General features: G+C 43.1%; 1 protein-coding gene and 1 long non-coding RNA gene across 2 annotated transcripts; one reads left to right on the top strand and one right to left on the bottom strand.

The window, feature by feature from the left end:
• Nucleotides 1-1,316: 1,316 nt before the first annotated feature.
• On the bottom strand, nucleotides 1,317-3,054 carry LOC140699383 (uncharacterized). The gene is made up of 2 exons (XR_012077536.1): nucleotides 2,712-3,054; nucleotides 1,317-1,658 (listed from the first exon to the last, which is right to left on the bottom strand). It is a non-coding gene; the product is annotated as an uncharacterized lncRNA (long non-coding RNA).
• On the top strand, nucleotides 3,017-24,782 carry GOT1 (glutamic-oxaloacetic transaminase 1). Its single transcript, XM_006210535.4, has 9 exons — nucleotides 3,017-3,263; nucleotides 11,336-11,517; nucleotides 17,565-17,688; nucleotides 18,135-18,247; nucleotides 18,469-18,573; nucleotides 19,916-20,066; nucleotides 20,153-20,318; nucleotides 21,186-21,328; nucleotides 24,373-24,782. Exons 1-9 carry the CDS (start codon nucleotides 3,146-3,148, stop codon nucleotides 24,510-24,512), a joined length of 1,242 nt encoding a protein of 413 aa, XP_006210597.1. The 5' UTR covers nucleotides 3,017-3,145; the 3' UTR covers nucleotides 24,513-24,782.
• Nucleotides 24,783-24,977: the final 195 nt, after the last annotated feature.

The following is a 24,977-nucleotide window of genomic DNA, read 5'->3' as shown; positions in this document are numbered from 1 at the left end:
AGTCCATGTGTGTGAGTGTGGAGAGGAGTCATACATAAGGGAGAGAGGAGAGAAGTGAGGGCAGAGACGCAAGGGGAGATGGTTCCACCAAGGCACACCCAGGAAACAAGCTAGTAAATTTGAAGGGAGAGGTTGGTAAGTGATCAGATTAGCAAGAGTAAATTCAATACAATGAGAGAACAGCACCATCTTAGGGGCTTTACGCTTATCTTACTGCCCACTGTTTAGCCACACAGTGACTCCTGATAGATTTCTTCTTACAGCTTTGGTTTTTAAAGAAACATTTGTTCAGCACACAACTCAGCTTCCAAATAATAACCTACCCTTGGTGACAGCATATGACCAAATACAACCATTCCAAAGCACTTTGCGCTTGAGTTTAAAGGGTGATAAACTGCTCCTTCCCTTGACTTGTTGCTAAGTGTAGACCTTCTGGGTATCATGGGCAAGATGAAGTACAATAAGCAGGTGTGGATTTGCTCAGAGGTTCACACAGTCCCCACTGCTGCCCTGGTCTGCCTCTTATGCTGTGGGGCAGGGCTGCCTAGCCCCGAAGGCTTCAGATTTCCAAGAGAGTTTATTCTAAAGGAATTCATTCCCAGTCAAGCTGTTGCTGCGTGGTTCCCAGTTCCCTTCTTCCAATTCTCTTGAAGAAAAAAGAAGAAAAAAAAGGCAGAAGGGAGATGGTAGGGACAGAAGTCCTTTGAACAGTCATGATGAAGTCAGGAGGCAGGGGGAATACTTGCCCCTTTCTTTTGACCATCACTGCCCTTCCCTGGACACTCACTTTAACTGGCTGCCTACTTGTCTGGGCAGTACTTGGGGGTAATGTTTGCCTCTCAAGAATCTTTTGCTTGTATTATCCATTGCACAGGAGGCAGTGTTGTGTCCACTCTAAGTCAAAGCGTTAAAATTAGCGGTGGCCTGGAAAGCATTTTGTTTACTTCAAGACAGGCACTTGCTTAGAGGGGCGGCCTGCAGGGCTCAAGACAAAAGGGCACTGACTGAACTTAGTAATCTCCGAGAAATTTATATTCCAGAGGAAAAAAGTTTGAGGCCTGGATCCCACATAATAGAGAGTCCCCTCTCTTAATACCCAGTAAATGTTTACTCTTTTCTAAAATTCAGAAGATATTACGGAAACATGAAGAAAAACCGCATATGGTACTTTTTTGTCCCTGTCAGCACTTGGTTGCTGCTTAGGTTGCCAATAAATATTTATTTAGACCTAGCTAAGTTGATAATGTTTAGGTAACCTATGGTTGTTTTTCCTCCAGGGAATGACGTAAGGAGTGACCATGATATTGCTGGCCAACGCTGTGAAAATCATACTTTTAATCAAACTCTGGGAAGACTGGGCTATAGAACATCCCACTCAGCAGTTGCCCTTGGCCTCTGCTTATGGGAAGTTCATCGTCATTTCACCTTCAGTGTTGAACTGGCAATCTTAGAGGAAAGGGTTGTTAATGAAACACTGTGGACAGTTATCTTTAAAACCAGAGGCTAAGTTTCTGAAAAGCAGCAGATGATACAAAGGTTGGTAGGTGTTGCACAAAGGTCTTCTGGCTTATGTTTATTACTTCAAATGAAAAATTCATTTTGAGATTTGCTGTATTATCCAATGAAGAGGCTGAGGTAGTGTTGTTGTTGCTGTTTTCCTGCAAAACCAAGAGAATTGACTCCTCCTTCTACCATTTACTGAATACTAAGTGCAAGAAACTGAGGGAGACTAATACAGGGTGAGATTTCTAGCCAAAAGCAGCTTACCATCTACAAGAGGTGTGGCAGATGTGCAATGGTGACAATAGCTAACATTTAGGGAGTGCCTACCGTATGCAACTTAACACTGTATGCATTAACTCACATAATCCCCACAACCACCCGAAGGAAAGTACTATTATCTCCACTTAATGGAGCAGGAACAGAGGTTAAGCAACTTGCTGACACCCACCCAAGTTAGTAAGTGGCAGAACTAGAATCTAACCTAGGCAGTCTGGCCCCAGAGCTAGGTTCTTAACTGGGTATTTTCTTTTTTTTTTTAAATCACCCCCTCCCCAACTGGGTATTTTCTAAAATTGTGACATTGCTAACAAGGTACAGAAGCACAGGAATAAGATGGATTTTGACTAGAGTGAGGGTTAAGGCAAAGCTCTATGGAGGAGGCACTTGCTCTGGATCTTGAAGGTCAACAGGTGGAGAGGGGGGCCGGGGAGGAAGGAATAATCAGGGGGAAGGAACAGCCTGACTAAAAGAAGAGATAGTTTGGGTACCGGCCAGCTGACGACAGCAAGATCTGGCTGACTGTGTGGGAGAAAAGCTGGCGGGGGAGGCCGCGCCCAGATCTGGAAGGTCCTTGAGGACCAAGCCCTCTCGGTAAGGAAAGGCGAGCAAAAATCTCCAACTGTAAGCGGCAGAAAGGGATTCCGGCACGCTCCTTCTTTCAGTAGGATACCCCTGTCTGAGACTAAGGCGGGCGGCCCACCCACATTTCTGAGGAAAACAGCCGGCCGAGATGGTCAAGGTCGCGCGCGCGGGCTCCGGAGCTGCATGTCCTGACCAAGGACTAACGTCCCGAGCGCAGGCGCCGGGTCTGGCTGCCAGCCTGAGCCAGGTCAGGCTGGGTCAGGCACGTGCGCACTCCCGGGCCTGGCAGCGAGAACGCAAGCTCCGCAGGTATCGGAAGGCGGTCCTCCGGAATTCCCGCCACTCACCTCCCGCTGGTCTCGGCCTTTGAAGGTCGAGGAGGCCTCCTCTCGCAAACGCCGGCCGCTCGGCTCCTCCCCTCAGCGTCGGGAGGTCCAAAGAACAACGGCCTCAGCGATAGGAGCATGCTCTGCCAATCAACCGTGGCCCCGCCCCATCTCAGCCGGCGTACATTGCATTGGTTGCATCATTTCTGGCCTCAGATAAGATTCTCTTCTTTGATTGGCTAGTATCATCCCCTCCCTCCTGGCCTTTGTGCGTCAGAAGCTCGCGATTGGTTAATCACGTTGCCAAGCTCCGGACGCGGCTCGGCCATTGGAGGCCACGGCCCGCCCCGCCGGCTAGGTGAAGGTGAGAGTCTCCTCCAGTCGCCGCGGTTGAACCGGACCGAGTGGCTCCAGGCACAGGGTGGAAGCTCTTGACTGGCTTCTGCTCTCTCGCTATGGCGCCTCCATCAGTCTTTGCTGAGGTTCCTCAGGCCCAGCCCGTCCTTGTCTTTAAGCTCACTGCTGACTTCCGGGAGGATCCAGACCCCCGCAAGGTCAACCTGGGAGTGGGAGGTAAGGATGCAGTGCCCAAGAGTGTGAGCAGTCTGGGAATGGAGCGTACCTCACTGGGCTGTGGGGACTGTATGAGGGGCCCATGGCCCATCTTGGCTCTGGCGGAGAGGAGGCAAGATCTACGGGACTTTCAGCCTGCCCATTTTACAGATGGGCTTATGGAGTCCCTGGAAAAGGGAGATGTATTTGTGTACTCACAGAATAGGTGTAGCAGTAAAGACACAGACTCAGTTTTTCTGATTCATTGTGTGTTCTATATACTGCATCCTTTCGCGTCTTAAGAAATGGGGCGGCCACAGATTGAAAGGAGAGGGAGGAAAATAGGAAGCCTGACAGGCTTGGAGTCCTGGTTGCTGGAGAATGGATAAAGGAGAACTCTTAGTCCTAGGGAGCTCTGGACTGGGTCAGTAAATATTTGAATGACTAAAAGGTTTCAATCAGGTACTTTACTAAGCCTTGTGGGGGAAGACTGAGGTGTGGCTTTGGCCCCCAAGGAGATTAAAATCAGCTGGTGTTATATAATAGAGATCTAAAATGCTTCTGAGACAGGTTAATGCTCAGGAGGGATTTGGGAAGAATGCTCTGGCCTCAGATGTGGGAATGCGTACAGATGGTGAAAGAGTGGAAGAATATGGACAGTAGAAGCTTACTTTCCACACGTCCTTGTCTTCATTTCTTGCTTGTGTTTCTTGGACCTTGGACAGTTCAGAGCATGGGCCTCAGTTTCCTCTACTGCCAAGAAATATATTTAGACTGAAGTGCCTCTGAACTTACTTTAACTCTAATCTTAATCTTCCCCGGTGAATTTTTTATTTCTATCAATGCCATTTGGATGTTTGAAGCCCCACACACACTTGACAACACACAAAGATCAGCCAAGAAGAAGAGAATAAGTAGGATGATGTTCAGATTTTGCTGGGAACAGATTTCCCAGCAAAAGGACTAGAAATTCTGGAAAGAGAAAATCGAACTGTTTTGTAGCGGAGAAGCAGTGGTGAGAAGGAGTATCAGGTGTCCCAAAAGGACAGTGTCTATACATAGGACCTGTTCAAAAAAGTCTTCACCAAGGAGTATGGGGGAGGGGTGAGAAAAAGCCATTAAAAAAAGTGATGGTTTATTGAAGCAGGTTCATGGGTACATGGGCACCCGTTACATTATTCTCATATCTTTTGTATGTTTGAAATTTCCCATAATAAAGCTTTAAAAAAGTCAATTTTATATAGTTTCACCCACAGAGGAAAAGTGATGTTTTTAGTAGGCAGCAGAGTGCGAGTAATATTGAAGGAGTGCCCTAAATTGAATTGGAATGGTCACTATTCAAGCTCTTAATTTAAATCCAATCCAAAACCTCTCAAGTATTTCTTTAGAGCCAATATATCGTGAAGAACTAATATTGATCTTAATCTAAATACATCTTTTTAAAACTTCATACTTTATTGGCTCAGTTACCTTTGAACTATTTTACAGGGTTTTAATGAGGATTAAATGTATTTAAAGTGCTTAGACAATGTCTGGTACATAAGTAGGAGTTATGTAAGTATCAGCCATTACTGTTGTTGCTTTGGCATTTCTTTGGGTATGTTGCATAAAAGATGTTGGATAAAATTTTTCAGCTCAAGAGCTACAAGGTGAAATAATTTCTGACATTGGTTAGAAGTAAATTGCTCATGCAGAGAAAAAGCACCCTGCCATCCCAGGCCAGAGGTGATTGGCTCAGAAGCATAGTCTGCAGCTCACTGCCTTTGTGATGTTATCCAGGAACCTAGGAACTCCCTCTCATTACTAAGAGCAAATTATTTATGCATATAATTGCATTTAATGCTTACAACGTTGTAAGCATTAAATGGAGTTGTTTATTACTGTTACTGTTTTTGAGGTAAGGAAGCTGAAGCCCAAATTGATGAAGCATTTTGGCCCAGGTCATATGGCTGTGTGTGGAGTTGGGATTGGGATTCCAGGCTACGTCTCTCACGTCCCTGGGTCTCTGCCCTTCCTCTATTTGGGGCACCTTCAGGTACTCACAGGGAGCTAGTGCACTGTAGTGGGAACAGCCAGGAGACCGGAGTACAGGCCCAGGCCTGCAGTTCAGTGATGTGACCTTGGGAGTGTTATTTAACATCCCCGGACTTAGTCTGTTAAATGAGGGGCCGGGACTGAATGACCTCTCTCTGTAATTCTACTCTAAGATTCACTAGCATATTACACGACTGTGGTATAGGATAATAATGTTATTAGCCTCATCAATTGACTGAGAATTAAATGAAAAATTATGTGTAAAGTGTAACTTATAAACGAAAAGTGTTATATGTTATTTATTTATTTTATTTAAGTAGTCAGTTTACAATGTTGTGTCAGTTTCTGGTGTACAGCATAATGTTTCAATCATATGTATACATACATATATTCCTTTTCATATTCTTTTCCATTATAGGTTACTACAAGATATTGAATATAGTTCCCTGTGCTATACAGTAGAAACTTGTTTATTTATTTTATGTATATAAATGTTATTTTTGATGATCACTGTGACCCATCTTTTTTGTGGATGGCAGGTGCTCCGTTAAGGGTCTCATTAAAGAATAATAGAGTAAGAGGTCTCTTTCCAGCTTTTCTATGTCCTAGCTCTATTTATACGCATCCTAGATTATATCCTTTGTGAAGGAAATGTAATTAATCTCTGACTTTGAGAAAGATACTTCTTTTCTTTTTCCTAGTTAAGATAAAGCCTAATGGAAGTTATCCAGCTCAAGTTCTGATGATACTGGACATTTAGAATAAACTGCAACTATAATCTTGTTAGCTAGTTCCTACTTGCAGATAGTTTCCCCAGAGAGTTTCTTCTTGCTGTTACTATTTGTGTAATTTCCATATAGTTAAACAGAGCAGAGCACCACATTTTCCACTGTTAAATATGACACTCTCCAAGTTGACTTAGTGCTTCTCATAGTTTCAGACAAGAGGCTTTAAGGGCAGGGGAGACATGGGCGCAGCCTGATGAAGCCTGAAGCAGGACATGTCTTTGTGGACTCCAGTCTGTTTATGATGTAAACTTAGCTTGCTTTTGTTCCAGATAAATTACTTGCTTTGATATTTGTTGTTTTTAATTCGGGTTTCTAGCATCTTCAAATAAAATTGTGGGAGAGATGTGCCGTGTCAGGTGTTCCTGAGTGCCCCCAGCCCCCTCCGCAGGACCCAAGTTGGAGGATGGTCTTGAGGCATACCTGCATTGGCTCTTGGGTGAGGAGGGATGAGGGAAGTAGAAATCTTAGGAGGAAGAGGAGGAGGGTGATGGTTTGGTCATCTAATTCTCCATGTTCTTTGTTTCTTTTCTTCTGGAAATCGAGACTGCTGGGCTCACCTGACACTTGTGTGACTCCTCTAAAAGAGCTCATCCTCAGGGAGAAGGGTGGTGGGGAATGGAGCTGGGGAGGGTGCTGACAGAAAGGCCCCTCACACAGCCAGTCCTCTGTGGCCTACTGGCTTCAGGCTTTCCCTAGACATCCCTTGCTCTTTAGAAAAAGCTCAGGGGTCCATGCACTTAACAGTATGACGGCCTAGCTCTTAACGATCCTTGTGATCTTGGGCAAATTTTTCTGGTCTTCAGTTTCCAGATCTCTAAAATAGTGATCATAATATCTATTTTCTGAGTTGTTCTAAGAGTTAAATGAGAGTTAAAAGAAAATGTAAAGTATTTAGTACAGTGCCCTGTATGTACTTAGTATTCAGTAAATCCTTGTTATTCCCTTGGCTTCAGCTACATCAGTATCTATAATTATGAACTCTTTCTTTCCGTCCTGGACTTCTTCCCTGTACACCAGACCCATACGATACAGTTTGTTGGACACATTGTACAATCACCTCAAATTCAACATGTTTAAAACAACTCACCATTTCCACCCTCCCCTCAATCTTTTCTTTTTTCTGACATTTATGTTCTATACCTTGGTTATCTGCATACAGACTAGAGAGAGACTTTGGAGTCATTGGTGACTCTTTCATCGATCCCATGTCTATTTAATCGGTGATTGGGTTCTGTCTGTTTTACCTCAGAAATTTATTTTGAATATCTCCCCTTTTGTTTATTGCTGCTGTTGCTGCCTTAATTCAAGACTTCGTCATTTCCTTTGTGGATTTCTGCAGTAGCCTCCCTACTTAATCGCCTGCCTTTCTCCTCCTTCCAGTTTATTTTCCATCATGTCACTCCTGCATAGCTGTCCATGTCACTCTCCTGCTTAAATGCTTTCAGTGGTTTCCCCATTGAAACAAAGTTTCTTAGAAGAGACTCCAAGACTCCCTGGGCCACTCCTTCCTGTTCCTCCTTGGATTTTACATCTGAGCCATGAAAATGCAGATCCTCAAAAACCTCATCTCTCCAAACCTCTGGGACCTTGCACAAGTGTTCCTTCTGCCTAGAATGTCCTTCTTTCCTTGTCTGTCTTTTAAATTCGTCTTTATTTTTCATACTTGCATCCTCTGTAAAATCTTCATGGATACCTCACTGGAGAATGAAGGGCTCTATGTCTCTATGTTTCCTGGAGAGAAGGCAGACGATACCTGTTTTTATCTTATCCATCTCTGAGTAGCTACTTCTGGCCAGTGTCTGGTTCGTGGTGGATTCAGTAAGTCACTATCAAATGAGTGAGAAAATGAAAGAATGAGAAACTCATGGGTCAACAAACAGGAGTAAAATCCCCTAGGAGAGCAGGCATAGTGCTTGTTGATAATGCTTGACCTCAGTGCTTCAGTCACCCAAGAGGAACCCACAGTTCTGCATCATCAGGGCAGTTAGACAAGGCATTGGGAGTAAATCTAGAACTGAACTTGAGGGAAACTGGGCAGTGAAGAAGGAAGCAAAGGCGTAAATTCGCCAGTTTCTCTTTTGTCACAGTACAGACACAATGCTTCCCTGCTGCCAGTTATATTACAGGATTTTTTGGAGTTGCATGGAGTATACATTACTGGTAAGAATAGTGGTACTATGGCTTTTTCTTTATCTTTCATATTCTGTTTATAGTACATGATTTACAAATGACATATAAATATAATATATACAGCATAGTTGTATAATATGTACAATATCCAAACACAGATGTGAAGCATAAGAACTGGTTTCTCTATGAACGCGCATATTCTTGTACATCTAAATGGTATCCCCTCCATGTAGTTTGATATGTATACATATATATACTGTATTGCTCACATCCTTTTATAATTGTTCTCCATTAATATTATCCAGTCCATTCACCCACCTACTTTGATGGACATGATGCAAGTACCATTTCCAAAAATTAAATTTACTTTCAAAGGACAGATATTTGGCACCATTGAGGATATTAAAAATAATGAGATGTTGCCTCTAAAAACAATTCCAAGAGAAGAATTCCAAGAATGTCTTGAACAGTGGTAGCATTGTGATCATAGATGGGGTGATCTACTTCAGGGACAGTGATTACTTGAAAGTAGTTATTTTGGTATCTCTTTGAAAAACCAGACCAAATACCACCAAATAGGAGTTAGTTTGGTGGACCAGGGGGTCTAATTGATGGTGTCACAGTTTTGTGAGTCAGATTCACCTACTTAGAGACTGGTGGTTGGTTAGTGGCTGTGTCAGTCTGGAGGTCTGTCCACATTTTTATTACTAGTTTGATAATGCTTATCAGATTTGCAGATGACACATTCCTGAGGGGTGGTTAATTGATAGAAGACAGATGCAAAATGATCTTATAGCCTTATTTGTTGTCTAACTTTTAACTTAGTAATTTACATCTAGAAGTTTTTCCTACGGAAGCACTCGTGAATATGTGTAAAGGTATAAGAACATTCATTACAATGCTTATATTAGCAAATAATCAAAAGTAACACAAATAGTTAATAAATTATGCAGAGAAAGGAGTAGTGTCTAGCCACTAAAATTATATTGTAAATGGCTCATATATATGAAAAATACCCATTTGCATCCACCATAAGAGAAATGTAAATTTATACTACCCTGAGATAGCATTTGCACTCTCAAGTTGGCAAAAATTTGCTCAGTGGATGAGCCTGTGGGGAAGCAGACACTCTTACACATTGATGGTAGGAACATCAACTGATAAAATCTCTGTTTAAAAAAAAGCCAATGTGGATATATCTGTCAAAACTACAAATACACTAGGTATACTTAAAAATAATATATTTGCATTTAAAGGGAACACATTCTTTAAACTTTTCCTTAATTGCCACCAGTATTCTTCTAGTCAGTTATTTTAACCATATTTGTGGAACAACCACATGTTGTTAAATGAAAATCAGTTAAAAGTAATAAACTAAGGAGGGAGGGTATAGCTCAGTGGTAGAGCACATGCTTAGCATACACAAGGTCCTGGGTTCCATCCTCAGTACTTCCTCTAAGAATAAATAAGTAAGTAAACCTAATTACCTTCCCCCGAAAATAAAAAGCAAAAAATAAGAAAAAAAAATTTTTTAAGTGATAAACTAATGTATACCCTCAAAAATAACAACACACTACAAATACACACACTTTTCAGCCCACTCTTCATTTTCAACTCTGCATCTTGCAGCTGTATTTATGTACATGTAAGATGATATATATACAAGGTTCACTGAAGTATTGTTTTCTAATAGCTGAAGATTAGAACCAACTCAAATGTCCATCAACAGGAGACTGGCAAAATTATGGTTACATTTATCAGTTATGCAGCTCTAAAAAAAGAACAAAGATCTTATGCACAGATATGAGTATCTTTCATCATCATTAGCTATGTAATATATATTTAAGAAGAGGGAAAAAGCATGTTGAAAATTCTATATACAAAATGATACATATTTTGTAAAAGAGTGTATTCATGTAAAATAAAGCTCAAAGGTTGTACACCAAAATTTTCATATTCCTTATTTCTGAGTGCTGGGATTACATGTTAATCATCATGTTTATTATTTTCTTTCTGGGCTTTTCTAAATTTTCTACAGTCAACATGTGTTGTTCAGTAAACAATATCAACTACCCTAAAAAATGATTAAAAAAAAGTCAAGGATTAATGTTGGCTAGAAATCAACAAGATAAAGAATGACTTAAAAATTTTCAGTTTCACAATCACTTGCCAAAGTATAGGCTTATTGGAGGCCTAAGCATTCCAGCAGGAGCAAACGACCCCTGTTAGGAATCCTACTCAGAGAAGTCATTGGCTTGGAGGCAAGCCAGAGCAGCTGCCCTCTTGAGCTGTAATCCTCAAAATGATTATAGGGTAGTATAGGAAAAAAAGATCAGTGCCAGGACAAGTCAGAGTACTAAAAATCCTTATAGTATAGAAAAAATGCTTAGAAATTTGCTGTAATCAAGATTAATTATTATGAAATAGGTAAACTTAGATCAATAAAAGTGTGAAGCAGAGGAAGTGAGCGGTACGAGTCAAAATGGTAAACGCTGGCTGATGTCAAAAAACAACAAAGGACAAAGATGTGTTTAAATTGGTTGTTGGGTGATTGTGTAACCAGTTTTTGGAATCTTCAGTCACAGCGTGTTTGCTTGCCATTTGTTGCAGTTCTGTTCTTATAGAACAGGAGGAGGAGGTGGGCCTCCTTCCACCCGCCTCTCTCTCCGTGTTTATGTTTGAAGGCGGCGCGCTCACCTGAAGCAGCACCACGCTTTTTTCCTGGGGAGATGCAGAAGGAAGGAGATGGCCGGGCCAGTGGCTATAGAGACATCAGTGCCCTAGTAATGACATAGCATTTGTAAGGTATTTTTAATTTGCAGAGTGCTTTTGCATGCACTCTCTCACTCGATCAGGCTCTGTGATGTCCAAGTTTTATTTTAGCAGTCTATTTTTTGGAGGTCACATATACAAGAGCTATAATTTCCATAAGGATGAGAACCATGTCTGTCCTTCTGTCCACCTCACATCTAGCCCAGTGCCTGGACCAAGGCAGGGGTCAGTAAGTGAATGAACTTTAATTTCCCTCGCAATTCTGCTTTTGATTGGAAGATGGTAAAACTCTCTCTGTTCTAAGTTCCAATCTCTTCCTTGGACAAAGCCTAAGACTCCTCTGTTGTACGTGTCTTTCCCGTGTCCCAGCTTATCGCACGGATGATTGCCAGCCCTGGGTTTTGCCAGTCGTGAGGAAGGTGGAACAGAAGATTGCTAATGACAGCAGCCTAAACCACGAGTATCTGCCCATCCTGGGCCTGGCAGAGTTCCGGTCCTGTGCTTCCCGCCTTGCCCTTGGGGACGACAGCCCGGCTCTACAGGAGAAACGGGTGAGTTTTGGGTGAGAATTGATTTTCTCTTTAGAAACTACAAAGGTAAGAAGAGGTTAAAATTTTGTTTTTAAGTATTAGGTATTAACGTTTATTCAACGGTCAGTGAAGAAAGTTTTGAGTAGTGTGACATCAGGAGCCCGATAGTGCAAATAACATGCTTTTGTATAAAGCATGGCTTCTTTTATAAAAACTTGATTGATTAATTAATTAATTGATTGAAGTACAGTCAATTATAATGTGTCAATTTCTGGTGTACAGCACAATGTCCCAGTCAAAAGCATGGCTTCTTTGGTTGTTCACTTTTGCCCAAGAGATGATCAGATTCAGCTGCTGGGTGTGAAGCAGTCAGTGGAAATGCCAAGCCAAGGGAATTTAATGGAATGATCAAGAGATCAGGGTCTGTACCCAGCTCTGCCACTGCTTTTGATCAAAGGCAAGTCATTTGCCCCCTCTCACCCCTACATCTCATCTATGTGTTAGGAAAAGACTAGTTTATGGTTTATGGTCCCATAAGAAGCACTTGCGTAGGGGATCATTTAAGGGGCCTCTGAAACCCCTGAAATTTTAATGCAGAATTCTGTGTGTATGTGTATTTCTGGAGAGAAGGTTTATAGCTTTTATCAGAAGTTCTGAAGGAGTTTGTGACCCCCAAAAGTTCAAGAGCCACTAGAGGTTCTCTGAAGATCCTACCAGTTCTAATATTTGATTCTTTGAGTCTTAATCTCAACTTCTCTCATTCAAGTGCTTCCTAGTACATAGTCTGTGTATAACTAGAGACACATGGAAGAAGAACGCATTTGGAGAGGCTGTGTGTGGCAGGAAGTGGTGTGGTAACAGATCATTAGTGTTGTAGGAATTCAGAGAGACTGGAAAGACTGGACATGGGACTTGAGCTGAACCTTGGGGAATGAGTCCAGGACACTGGTTCTCAACTCTGACTGTACTTTAGTATCACCCAGGAGTTTTTGAAAACATACTGATGGCTGGACCCCATGCCAGACCTGTTTAATCAGAATCTTAGAGGGTACCGCCCTTCCCTGCCCTTTCACTACCTTTCCTTCCCAGTTCCCTTCCTTTAATGGGTATATTTTTAAAAGTTCCCCATGTGATTCCAAAGTACAGCCAGGGTTGAGAAGGACAAAGTACAGAGGAAGGAAAAGGAGGGGTGTTTGTCTGGAGTCATAGGAGTCCAGGGACGGAAGTAGGAAGTAAGCAAGTCTTGGCTGTAAAGAGACATACCTGATTAGAGCTGGGGACATGTTGGATAGATCAGGCAGGCGGATTTTGGCAGCCAGGGCAGGGGAAGGCCCCTGAAGGCTTGGGCAGAGGAGTTACCCAATAAGAGTGTAGAAGATAAACCTGGCTGGATGAATAGGAAGGGGAAGAGCTCAGGTTTTTGCAATAGTCCGATTAGGTATTGTGCAACTTAATCCAACTGCCCTGATTGCTTCCCTGGGCCAGAGTCGTAGTGCAGCCTTCATGCATGGAAGGGACCACATCTTGGAATCATTGATTTGTTCCCCACTTACTGTTACCCAGATGCCTTCATGAACAGAATGGCAGGGTAAGTTGGAGGTTGCACACAGGCACGTTCTTAATGTATATCAGGAGCCTGGGGACAGGGAGGCTCTGGGTAAAGGTCTTGGAACTCAGATCAATGATTAGGTAAGTAATTAACTTGATTAGGGTTTTGTCTGGATTCATATGAGAGACTGTGACTTACTTGCCTCAAGGAACTGAAGGAACGTGGGTAGAAGTGGTAGACTTTAGAGATTATAGGGGGCATTGGGAAGTTGCTCTGAAAATCCAGTGTTTCCACAGAGGGAGAGGAGAGTCCTGATGAAGTTTGAAAGTGGGAAACTTTGGCGACTAGGGATGATCATCTGAGACACTGTTGATAAATTAGTTGGCATTCCATTGTTGACAAATGAAAACAGAGATTCTGTGTTGGGGAGCTTCTTCCTTTAAGGCTGTACATTTCTTATGTGCTTATTAACTATGTTGGACAGGTAGGTTCTTGTGCTTCTGCCCAGTGGTCCCTGTTTTGATCACTTAACACTGAGACGTGGGGCTGTTGCTTGTGGAACAGAGCCCTCCTTCTAAGTCTAGTTCATCCTGTGTTGTGTTTTTGATCATAGAACAAATTTAAATGACAGTCTTCATGCTAGTCCGTAAATATTTGAAGACTTTTTTTTTCGGTAGTGGTTTATATGGATACTATCTTGGCATCTGCGTCACCTTAGGTACCAGTTGATACTGAGCTCTGAGCCCTTCTTCTTTCCCTGGATGTCTTCACCATCCCTAGGCTACTGTCTTATTTCAGCCCACCATCATCTCATTTGAATTCTTACAACAGCCTCTTGCCTGTAGCTCTTCCCCGTTCTAGTACATTCTGCACTATGCAGCTAGAATGATCTTCCTCAGAAAAGAAAAAAAGCTGATCATGTCACCAGCTTCCCCTCTCACACACACACAGTAGCTCCTCCATTATCTATAGGGTAAAATCCAGACTTTGACCTGGGCATGCAGCATATTTTGTAGCCAGGCTTCATGCTGTTCTTCAGTTACTCTTGTCCCCATCCCCCCGGGTCCTACCATCCTAAGAACCTGCTGTTTTCTAGACCCACCAGGCCCTGTCGTGATGTGGCACCTTTGCCTCAGCTGTTCCCTCTGCTCAGAATGCCTCCTTCACTTCTGTGACTCCCCGCCTGCAAGTCCTTCAAGGCCCGACCGAGGGTCACTTCCATGCTGAATCCTGAGCTGTCTCAGGCAGAGCTAGTCATTCGAGTCCTCTGAGTCATCACAGGACTGTGCATAGCTTTGAAATAGCAGTGCTTGCTGTGTTTACTCTGGTGGCCAATTTCCTAAGCCCATGTCTCCCACAAGACCATAGCTTCCTCCAGGGCAGTGATGATGGCTTCCTTATTTATCTTGCAAAACTTTTAAGCATTTAGCTCCTAGCCTGGCACCTGGGAGATTCTCAGATGTTTGAATTCACTTCCTCGTTCAATCAGCACATGAGTGCTCACCACTAGGGGTAGGTACTATTTTAGTTGCTGGAGCACAGCAGTGACCAAAACACCCCAAATCCTCTGCCCAGCTTACAGTTTTGTGGGGAGAAACTGACTATACACATAATAAACAGGAACATGATATGATATATTAAAAGATGATAAATGCTACAAAAATAGAGCTGGGGAAGGCCTGTTAGGAGTGCTGAGGGCGGGAATAAACATGGATACAGTTTTAACAAGGGTGGTCATGGTAGAAATAGAAATGACATTTGAGCCAAAACTCGAAGGCGGTGAGGCATGAATAAAAGAAAATGAACAGTAATCATGTCTTCCCTTAGATTTTTTCTTCTCAAGATTTAACATTGCCAGGACCATCAACCATTCTGAAGAGATCTATTTCCTAGACTTATCATTGCCTCATATTGCTTTTGCATTTTCAGACCTTAGGATCCAGACCAAATGTCCAGTTTTCATCTTCTGCCTGGTAACATTTCAGCTTCTGAAATTACTGAGCCATTGCAGCTAGGAGGGCTTGTGGGCCATGAGATGGCGTCCCAGTTTCTTGCTTGGACCGTTGCCTCTGGGAATTTTGGGCTTTCTCTGTGGCTCTCACCTTCAAAACGTCTTTTTCTTTGTTTAGTTCAGCCCATGTTTATTTAGTACCATGTGCCAGATACCATGTAAATTGAAAGGGGCACTGAGATCGATGCGTCATAGCCTTGGCTACAAGCAGCTTCTAGCCAGCTCTCCTCCTCACGCCGAAGTCACCACATCAGCAAATTGTGTTCTCGGATGGGTGTTCTAAAGCCCAGGAAGGATTCCTTCAGGCAGTGTGGCCAAGTTGAGAGTACAGCTTGTCTATTGGCATAGCTTCATGCCAAGTCTTGCTGGATTCCCCTTGTTCATGGACAAATCCATGGAGGATAAATGCACATTTGGGTTACAGCACCTTGGTAGCAATTTGCATAAAGACTCCAGGGAGATCACAGTGTGAAGCCCAAACCTTTAAAACTTTCGACCACTGAAGAACCACATCTGACACCCACCGACCCTTTCCACCCCAGTCCCCTGCCGTGGCTCCTCTCTGCAGTGGACAGCCGTGCTCAGTTCCTCACTTCCCTGACTGTCAGCTTTGTTTCTGATTCACGTTTCAGATGGTATTCTTTCACAGATGCTTAGATCTCTGAATATAAATAGAACAATGGGGAATAATAGTGGTGATTGTTGGTATGATTGCCTTTTTCCTTGCTTAAAGGGGATTTCTGCTCATGATTTAGTTTTTACCTAGAAGCTGACTTATTCATCATGGCTGAATAATTTTTTTGTTTTTGTTTTTAGTTATTTTCAGGATGTCTCCATTTACTGAGCATTTATATCAGAAATGGCTATACTTTTCTCATCTGTTATGATGATCATTTGGCATTTGGGTGATCGTTTTCTTTATCTAGCAACACGACGAGTTTTATATATATATATATATATTTTTTTTTTTTTTTCAGTAGAAGAAACTCAAATAAAGTGTAGTAACACTTTGTATATGGGGAAGACCCAGGAAAACTGATTCACTTATATATTTCTTACCAATCATTTGTTGGATGACTCACTCGATCAAGGAGTTATTTTTAAATGTACTGTTGGATGTGTACTGTTCATTTATGTTTATTTGGGAAGTTAGTATCAATATTCATGAAAGAGGTCTCTCTCTTTCCTTTTTTTCCTTTGTCATCTTTTAGCATTGATGTTAGGTTTTGTTTTTTTTTGAGATTTTGGAAGCTTTTCTTCTTTATCTAGGAAGTTTTTTTTTTTAACCTTTTTATTGTGGAAAATGTCAAATATGTACAAAAGAAGATAAAACAGTGTAATGAACAAACCCCATGTATCCATCACTTAGTTTCAACACTGATCTGTGTTTGGTCAGTCTTGTATATTCCCCCATCCTGTAGCCAAAGCTAAATTATTTTACAGCAAATCTCAGATAATACCTGAATATATTCTTCATATTTTTATCAAACAACTTGTAGATTAGGCCAAAGTCCCTTTGACCACTATTCCCACTTGCTAGGCCCCTCCCCAGAGGGTCTCACTGTTATCAGATGGGTATGTGAACTTCCTTTTAGACTTTCTCATGTGATCTTTTTCTTTCTTTCTCCTTTTGGCATATTAAGCAACATGTAATTTCTGACATTTCTCTACTGAAGGAGTTACGCTGAAACCTAATTAGATTTTGAAAGGGCAGAATCAAAGATGTGTAGGCAGAATGACGGATGCAGAGCCTAGTGACCACACTGAGAGTGAGAAGATGTGGATTTATGCCCAGCTCTGCCGCTTACCAGCTATGAATCCTTTGGCAAATCACTTCTCTGAATCAACTTCCTCATGTATAAATTGCAGATCTAGAACTGACTTTACAGGGCTGTGTGAGGGTCAAATAAGAAAATGTGCGGGGGTATTTTGTAAATGATAAAACATAGGACTTTTATTATTGCCCAGGTGAGGCCATTTTAAGATAAGCAGAAGCTTCAGGAGAGGAAAGTATTTGCATATCACCTTTGTTAGAACTTTTCTAAGGATTAATAAGCCTGCGTTACAGTGATGAGAAGGGGCATTGTAGATCGATGTTGGTGGCCAGCTAGCAAGATTACGGGCTTCTGTTGGAGGGCAGTTTTCATCTTGGGATGGGTGCCAAGCGGATGGGTTTGCCCTGCAGGGCACACTGCCATGTGGCCTAGGTGTGTCCTCTACCTTCGTTTTCAAAGGGATGCTCCCTCAAAAGTTGGACTTCCAGATGTCCTAGGGAAAGACCTGGCCTTACTGCTCAGTAGCTGGTAGCTTTGAGCAGTGTGTTTCACTTCCTCATTTGTAAACATGGGCAAATAATACTTCTTTGTATAGTTCTGAGACTTTGTCGGGATAATACATTTAAAGGGTCTAGCACAGAGCAGACAAGAAGGAAATGCTTATCCTTACTGTATTTCCCTAATATCTGACCTCACCGTTAATTAAGCAGTGACACTGCTTCTTCTCTTGCAGGTAGGAGGCGTGCAATCTTTGGGGGGAACAGGTGCACTTCGAATCGGAGCCGAGTTCTTAGCTCGATGGTACAACGGAACGAACAACAAGGACACGCCCGTCTATGTATCCTCACCAACCTGGGGTGAGTCCTGTAGCTGTAGCAAGAGAAGAAACAGAGAAGCCGGGGAGAATTATCCTCATGATTCTCACTGCGTACACTGAAAATGTAACCCAGCCCTGGATCACCTGACATTTGGGAATGGCTTGAGCAGTGGATTATGGCAGTACACGAGTAACCTGACACTTACCTTCAGATTAGGGATACTTTGTCCCAGGACCCTTGGTGAACGGGTATGTTAGTGTATATTGAACCTTCCCAGAGAAGGGAGGGCCCTCTGTAAGGCAGCATGACTGTGACTCATCGAACTTGTTCCTGGTTACAGTCCTTCCTCTCAGCCTTAACCCCTCACCTCAGTGTTGCCTAGTAGACTTTGAGCCTGTGAGGACCCTGGAAGGTGATTTGCATCCTTTCTAATTAAGTCTCCTTGTGTTTGTGCAACATGTAATGTTTTATCCCTTTGCTTGCAGAGAATCATAACGGTGTCTTTACTGCTGCTGGATTTAAAGACATTCGGTCTTATCACTACTGGGATGCAGCGAAGAGAGGACTCGACCTCCAGGGTTTCCTGAATGATCTGGAGGTGGGTGATTAGAAGAAAAAGTAGAAGGAATGCTATGGTGTCAGGAGGAGCAGGGAAAGGTCTTTGGATCAGTTGATAAGTGAGAAAGTCTGGGACATCCTACCCAAATCAGATGGTGGTTTCTGAAATGGCACATAGGAGGGAATGCCTGCCCTGTGTACCCCAGACTCTGTCCCCGATTCTTGCTGGTGGCAGAGCTGACATAGCTTCCTCCTCCTCAGAAAGCTCCAGAGTTCTCCATCTTTGTCCTCCATGCCTGTGCACACAACCCAACTGGGACAGACCCAACTCCAGAACAGTGGAAGCAGATCGCCTCCGTCATGAAGGTAACAACTGCCTTTTCAGCACATCTCCTAAACATAGTGTGTATTAATGTTTGATGTATTCAGAAATAATATCTATTTACTGAAGAATCTGGAAAATGGAGAAAAGCCCAAAGAAGAAAATAAATATTAATTGTAAATTCTGTTACCCAAAGAAAGCCACTATTAATATTTCAGTATACAGAATGTTGGTTTCTCTCTTTTTTTTCCTTTGTTTCTTTTTTTTTCAGCATAGTTATACATACACATATAGTTATTTTACAAAGATGGGATCTTTTTGTCTATACTGTTTTGTAACATATTTTGTCTTTCATTTGAACTCCTTTACGTATCATTAAATGTTTCGTTGTTTTCTGTGCATGGATTATATCACATTAGGGATTTGGTTAAATCAATTGATGGCCATTTAGAGCTCAGGTTTCTTACTCCTGTGAACAATGATGTAATAAACATCCTTCTAATTATTTCTTTGGGATAACTTTCTACTTTGGAATTTCTAGCTCAAGGTGTGTATGTTCTTCATGAACGTGTTTAAAGAATGCTTCTTAAGAAACTATTATGTGCCAGGTGCCACGGGGATACAATAGTGAACAAAGCAGAGGTGATCTGGCCCTTAAAGAGCATACAGCCTGTTTGGGGACACAGCCACGTACTGTGAGACAGCTGTGTTGATGGGGTCATAGGGAGTCACATAGCCCAGACTTTGGGGAGTGTGTGTGTGTGTGTGTGTGTGTGTATGTGTTGGGAGGGGTGGTAGTAGATGAAGCCTTCTGCTCCTGAAAGAGGTGGTTTCCACATTGAGACTTGAAGGATGAGGACAGGCTGGAGCTGGCAGGGAAGGAATGTTCGCTGCAGAGGGAAGAGTATGGTCAAAAGCCGACGGCAGAGGTCACGGTCCATTTAAGGAAGTGAAGGTAATTCTTGGTATGGGCCAGAGTTCCAGGGGAGGAGAGGAGTGTGAGTGATGAGGCTGGAGAGGTAAATGGGGGCCAGGTCCTGTGCCGAGGCATCCGACTTTATTATGAGGGCAGTGGGGAGTCCCTGGAAATCTGATGTCATGAGTGATGTGATCAGATGTGCCCTGTTGGCAAAGCAGCATTGTGACACTCTAGAACAATATACTTAAAAAAAAAAAGAGGCTTACTGAAGCTGTTAACATTTGTTGGTTGGTATTTAGTTGAACCGAGAAGCAGGTGTAAAGTGGAGATGGATGCAGGAAGTAAAGAAGTAGGAGGAATAGACAGTGTGAGAAGCTCCTTCCAGGTGCCAGTTGGGGAAGGAAGGCCGGTGTCTGAGGTCGGTTCCAGGAGGATTTGCTGCCCTGACTCGCTCTCCTTCCTCGCAGCGCCGGTTTCTGTTCCCCTTCTTTGACTCAGCCTATCAGGGCTTCGCATCTGGCAACCTGGAGAAAGACGCCTGGGCCATTCGCTATTTTGTGTCTGAAGGGTTCGAGCTCTTCTGTGCCCAGTCCTTCTCCAAGAACTTCGGGCTCTACAGTGAGTGCTCTCCTGAGTTACAGCCCAGCCGCCCCAGCCCTGCCCCCACCACGGCCTCAAGGCTGATTTCTCATCCCTCTTTTTAGATGAACGAGTGGGGAATCTGACCGTGGTTGCAAAAGAACCGGATAGCATCCTGCGGATCCTTTCCCAGATGGAGAAGATCGTGCGAGTTACGTGGTCCAATCCCCCCGCTCAGGGAGCGCGAATCGTGGCCTGCACCCTCTCTGACCCTGAGCTCTTTAAGGAATGGTAAGGGGCTCAACGCCCAATGGACGATGGGTGGGGAGGCAGAACAGCGATTGTCCTACTACATTGAACTGTCTCTTCCTTTATTTTGGCGGAGGCAGGACAAAATTGCTTAAATCTCTGTGTCAGATATTTCTGTCAAATAGGGCTGCCACCTACTCACCTGTGTGTAACACGACACCGGGAACATGGGAGGGAGGCACTCGGTGAATCAGTGAAGGGGAGTTTCCCCCACTCTCCTGCCGCGCAGGCTTCTTCCCCTTAAAGTTGGGAAATACAGGGAGGAATTTCTCGTAGAATAGACTGTCCAGCTTCAAGTTAGTGCATCAATTTTGGGGCTCTTCATTCTTACCTAATTTATATATAACTTATTTTTAAGCAGAGTAATTTTTGTGTAGTAGCTAAATCTGTACTCTGTACTTAATTAGGCCTGATAAAATATATTACCCTGCCTCGATCAGCACCTAGGTGAAGTCTAAGTTAAAACATAAGTGGAGGGGGCAGAGTATAGCTCAGTGGTAGAGCGTGTACTTAGCATGCACACGGTCCTGGATTCAATCCCCAGTACCCCTGTTAAAAAATAAATAAACCTAAAATTATCTACCCCCCTCCAAAAAAAATCTTAAAAACAAACAACACACATAAATGGTATTACAGCCAGTATACCTAAGACTAGCTATAAACTCCATCAGTACGTAGAGCCCTTTCCGTCTGTCTCTTCTGGTCTCCTTATCCACCCATCCATATACCGTAATAGGCAGGTTGTGATCCTGTTTTCAGCTTATAGATTAAATTACATTTTAAAACTTTATATGTTTTCATGTACCATTTCTCCTGTCTGGATTGGTATTCATATTGCTGCCCACTCAGGACAGGTAATGTGAAGACAATGGCTGAACGCATTCTGACTATGAGATCTGAGCTCAGGGCACGGTTAGAAGCCCTCAAGACCCCTGGAACCTGGAACCACATCACGGAGCAGATTGGAATGTTCAGCTTCACCGGGTTGAACCGTAAGTGGCCCCACCACCTCAAATGCTCACCGTCGGACACAGCACTGCTCTCAGTGTTCTTGTCGCCCAGTTGGTCAGCTCTTACTTAGGAACAGAACAAGTTAGGTGTTCTCTGTGTTCCATCCATCTCCTGGACCCCGTGAATCTCAGAAGAGCTTTGTTGTGGTCTCCCCTCCTGACCCATAACTCAGATATTTTCAGTTTTGTGGGCTGGGAATTGACTGAGCCAGTTGGAAAGTTAACAGGATTTGTAGCTTGGAGCCTTGATTTATGAAACATTTTTACAAATGTACCTTTCAGCTTTTCTTTAATCTTAAGTATAAATACTACATATGATTATTATCTAGGGACCTTATTTCTTAATAAGTCTTTCCTAGTCTCCAAGCATTGCCTTCAAAAAGAGGTTACAAAATTCTCTCTTCATTTCCTAAATAAGAACTTAGATTGGTAGTTGGAATTAAAAGCCGAATGAAAGTCTAGCGGGCAGCCAGCCATGCATGATCTTGGCTAGGCGCACCAGTGACTGGCCATCCCTTCTGTTGATAGGGGTTCATCTATTTAATAAGTAAATCTTGAGCATCTCAAGCCAAGCCACTGGTCGCATGGTACAGATGTGGCCACTCGCCTGTGTGCGGAGCTTGTGTCCGAGTGGCTCTGGGGACAAATGTGTGCCTTTTGGTAGTAAGTAGAACATTAGAGGCGCTGTGAAGTACTAAAACCGGGGCTATCAGAATGCCTGTTTGAAGTGGGCTCAGAAGAAGCCAAAAGAAATAAATATAAATAAGAAAAGTGGTAGAGATTGTATATTGTAGACCCACTGAAATACTGTGGGGTAAAATGAGGCTACCCAAGAAAGGAAAGGGATAGCTCGGTTAGCCATAGGTGTCCTCCGATTCTGGAAGGGGGAATTAGTCATTTGATTAAGGAAAGCCAACCTTATACAATTTTTAAGATTTTAAACGTAATAGAAATGGTGTTTAGTAGTAATATTCTGAAAGTTTACAAGGTGGGGCTATCTTCCCATAAAATAGTCATATCGTCCCCCTCTCCAGAGTAGGAAATTAGTTTTATTATGAATTGAAAAGTGGTGGGAATAGATCTGGGTTTATAAAATAAAGTTATATTTTTAGAACTTGGCACCGTTTACCTTTTTAAAAACAGATTTTTTTTCATCCCAACATTTAGGAAAAATTTTAAATGCACAGAAAAGTTGGAGGAATCGTACAGTGAACCCCACGTGCTCACCTAGTTTCTACAATTCTGTTACAGTACTTCTTTTATTACATTTTATCTATAAAAAAGGGGCTTTCACCCTGAAATGATATTTTGAAAATTATGGGTGTGTATATTGGCCTTTTCCTAGGGAAAAAGTCCCTAACTTTTACTAGCTTCTCAACGGTGATTCTCCCCTCCCGACAGAAGTAGAAAAGTTTCATTTCTATTTAAAAAAACAGGGTGGGAGTCCTGTAACCACATCATCTGCCTCTGGGCCACAGGCTTTACAAGTGTGCTGTGCCCATGCCTTTGTTGGTGTGCGAGGTTAGGCGCTAGCTCCACAGGTGGCTGTAATTCACACAGTTAACGCTGGTCAAGGCTGCTTCTGAAGGTGGCTTTGTTTGGAGGGCCCACTGGTAGCACTGAGTACAGGTTTTTCACTTCCGTACAGAGGCAGCATAGAGCCCTGGCTAAGAGCTCAAACTCAGGAGTTCCTCGGCTGCCTTAAAATCCCAGATCCACCACTGACCAGCTGTGCGACCTTGGGAGGGTCACTGACATCTGTAAAATAGGGATGATCAGATTATTGTCAAGATTAACTGAGCTAATACAAAGTGCTTAGAACACTGCCTAGCACATAGTGTTTGCTCCTTTGATGATTATAATTTTATTACCGTCTTAGTCTGCTTGCGCTGCTATAACAAAATGCCACAGACCAGGTGGCTTAAATAACACAAATTTACTTCTCACAGTTCTAGAGGCTGGGAAGTCTGCGATCAAAGTACCAGCATCATCAGGTTCTGGTGGGAACTCTCTTCCTAGCTTGCAAATGGCTGTCTTCTTGCTGTATCTTTCCATGGTTGGGGGTTGGGGGAAGAGAGACAGACAGAACGTGTGGGCTCATGCAAGCTCTCTTATCTCCTCTAAAAAGGGCACTACTCCCATCGTGCGTGCTTACCCTCATGACCTCATCTAAACCTAATTACTTGCCAAAGGCTCCACCTTCTGATACCATCACAGTCAGGGTTAGGGTTTCAACATATTAATTTTGGAGGGACACAGACATTCAATCCATTACAATTATTATTATCCCATTCCCTCAAATTGATGGTGTCTTAAGGGTGTTAACTACTTTGGCCAAAAAGAAAAAATATCAGCGAAAGTTCTCTCACAGCTTTGCAATAGAGCAAAAAACCTCTAGAGATTGTGGCATAAAGGAAGGCAGTCCCTTCCCATTTCATACATGAGTGTTTCTGCAAACTCACGGGAAAGCCCTCCTGCAAGCGTGTGGATGAGACCTGAGGCGGGCCTGGTCTGAGAGGTCCCTGTTGGTTCACACACACCGCATTTATCCAGTGCCTCTCATCTTGGGGCCTCGTAGAATGTAAAGAAGATGTCAAAGGGAAGTTGCTCTCGGTGCTAAGGGTTAAGCAAAGACGGGAAGAGATAAAGGAAGCACTTCATAACCAGGTTTTCCTATGGAGGGAATGTGCGTAAGTCTGTGGGTTGTTTTGGTTGAGTTGATAGGGTGTCCTGGTGAATGTAACGTGCAAGGTGTTGTTGGGCGGTAGTCCCAGATGAAAATTCCCATCAAGAGGAGCTGTGCGTGTTAACTTTCTGGGGATTAGAGAGTTAACTCAAAAGAGTAGTTTCCAGAATCTATTGAGTGTATTTCCCACTGTGTCGACTGGACAAAATAGCCCCTTTTCTTTTGCTTCTCTCTGTGCTTGGGGGAAGAAGGAAACTGTAATGGTCATGGAATCTCTGAATCTCCATTGCTTAAAGGATTCCTACGGCCCTGATTATGTATCTCTTTTGGTTTTCAACAGCCAAGCAGGTTGAATATCTGGTCAATGAAAAGCACATCTACCTTCTGCCAAGTGGTCGGATCAACATGTGTGGCTTAACCACCAAAAATCTAGATTATGTGGCCACCTCCATCCATGAAGCAGTCACCAAAATCCAGTGAAGAAACAACACCCAAACCAGCACCACCAAAGCGGCCCTGTCTCATGTGTTCCCTGCCTGCACAAACCTGGTTGTAGACATCACAACGAGATGAGAGACTACTGAGGGGCAGAAGAAGGCTGCTCTGGTGAGATGGCTTCTGTTTCAATTGGCCCTGCAGGAAGAGAACATCTCTTAAAAAGAAATGGGGGCCTGGGATTAGAGCCCTTTTGGAGGCCAGAGCAAATTAAGGCTTTTATTTGAGAAGAATAAAGAGGTACTTTGATCATGAGATGTTGATGTCTTGCCCCCTCGCTAGAAGCTGGAGTCTTGCCCATGTCACTCATGTGCTTCTGTGTGTTCCTTTACTCTGTACAAAGTCTAGTCCCAAAGATCAAGTTGTCTAAAGAGCCAAGTGTGATTGTGGGTATTGGCTGTGTCATTAAAACTCGTCATGTTGACCCAGGGCATCTGTCTTCCTCTTTCC

Source organism: Vicugna pacos, chromosome 11 (assembly GCF_048564905.1).
Source record: "Vicugna pacos chromosome 11, VicPac4, whole genome shotgun sequence".
NCBI classification, from domain to species: domain Eukaryota; kingdom Metazoa; phylum Chordata; class Mammalia; order Artiodactyla; family Camelidae; genus Vicugna; species Vicugna pacos.
The sequence above is the reverse complement of the archived record's forward strand: the minus strand, read 5'-3'. Positions and strand labels throughout refer to the sequence as shown.

Bases quoted from the DNA above. Each gene is read 5' to 3' on its own strand.
- GOT1 (XM_006210535.4), top strand. From the start codon at position 3,146: ATGGCGCCTCCATCAGTCTTTGCTGAGGTTCCTCAGGCCCAGCCCGTC. The intron at 18,574-19,915 runs GTAACAACTGCC...CCTTCCTCGCAG, and splicing joins AGATCGCCTCCGTCATGAAG to CGCCGGTTTCTGTTCCCCTT. The intron at 21,329-24,372 runs GTAAGTGGCCCC...GGTTTTCAACAG, and splicing joins CAGCTTCACCGGGTTGAACC to CCAAGCAGGTTGAATATCTG.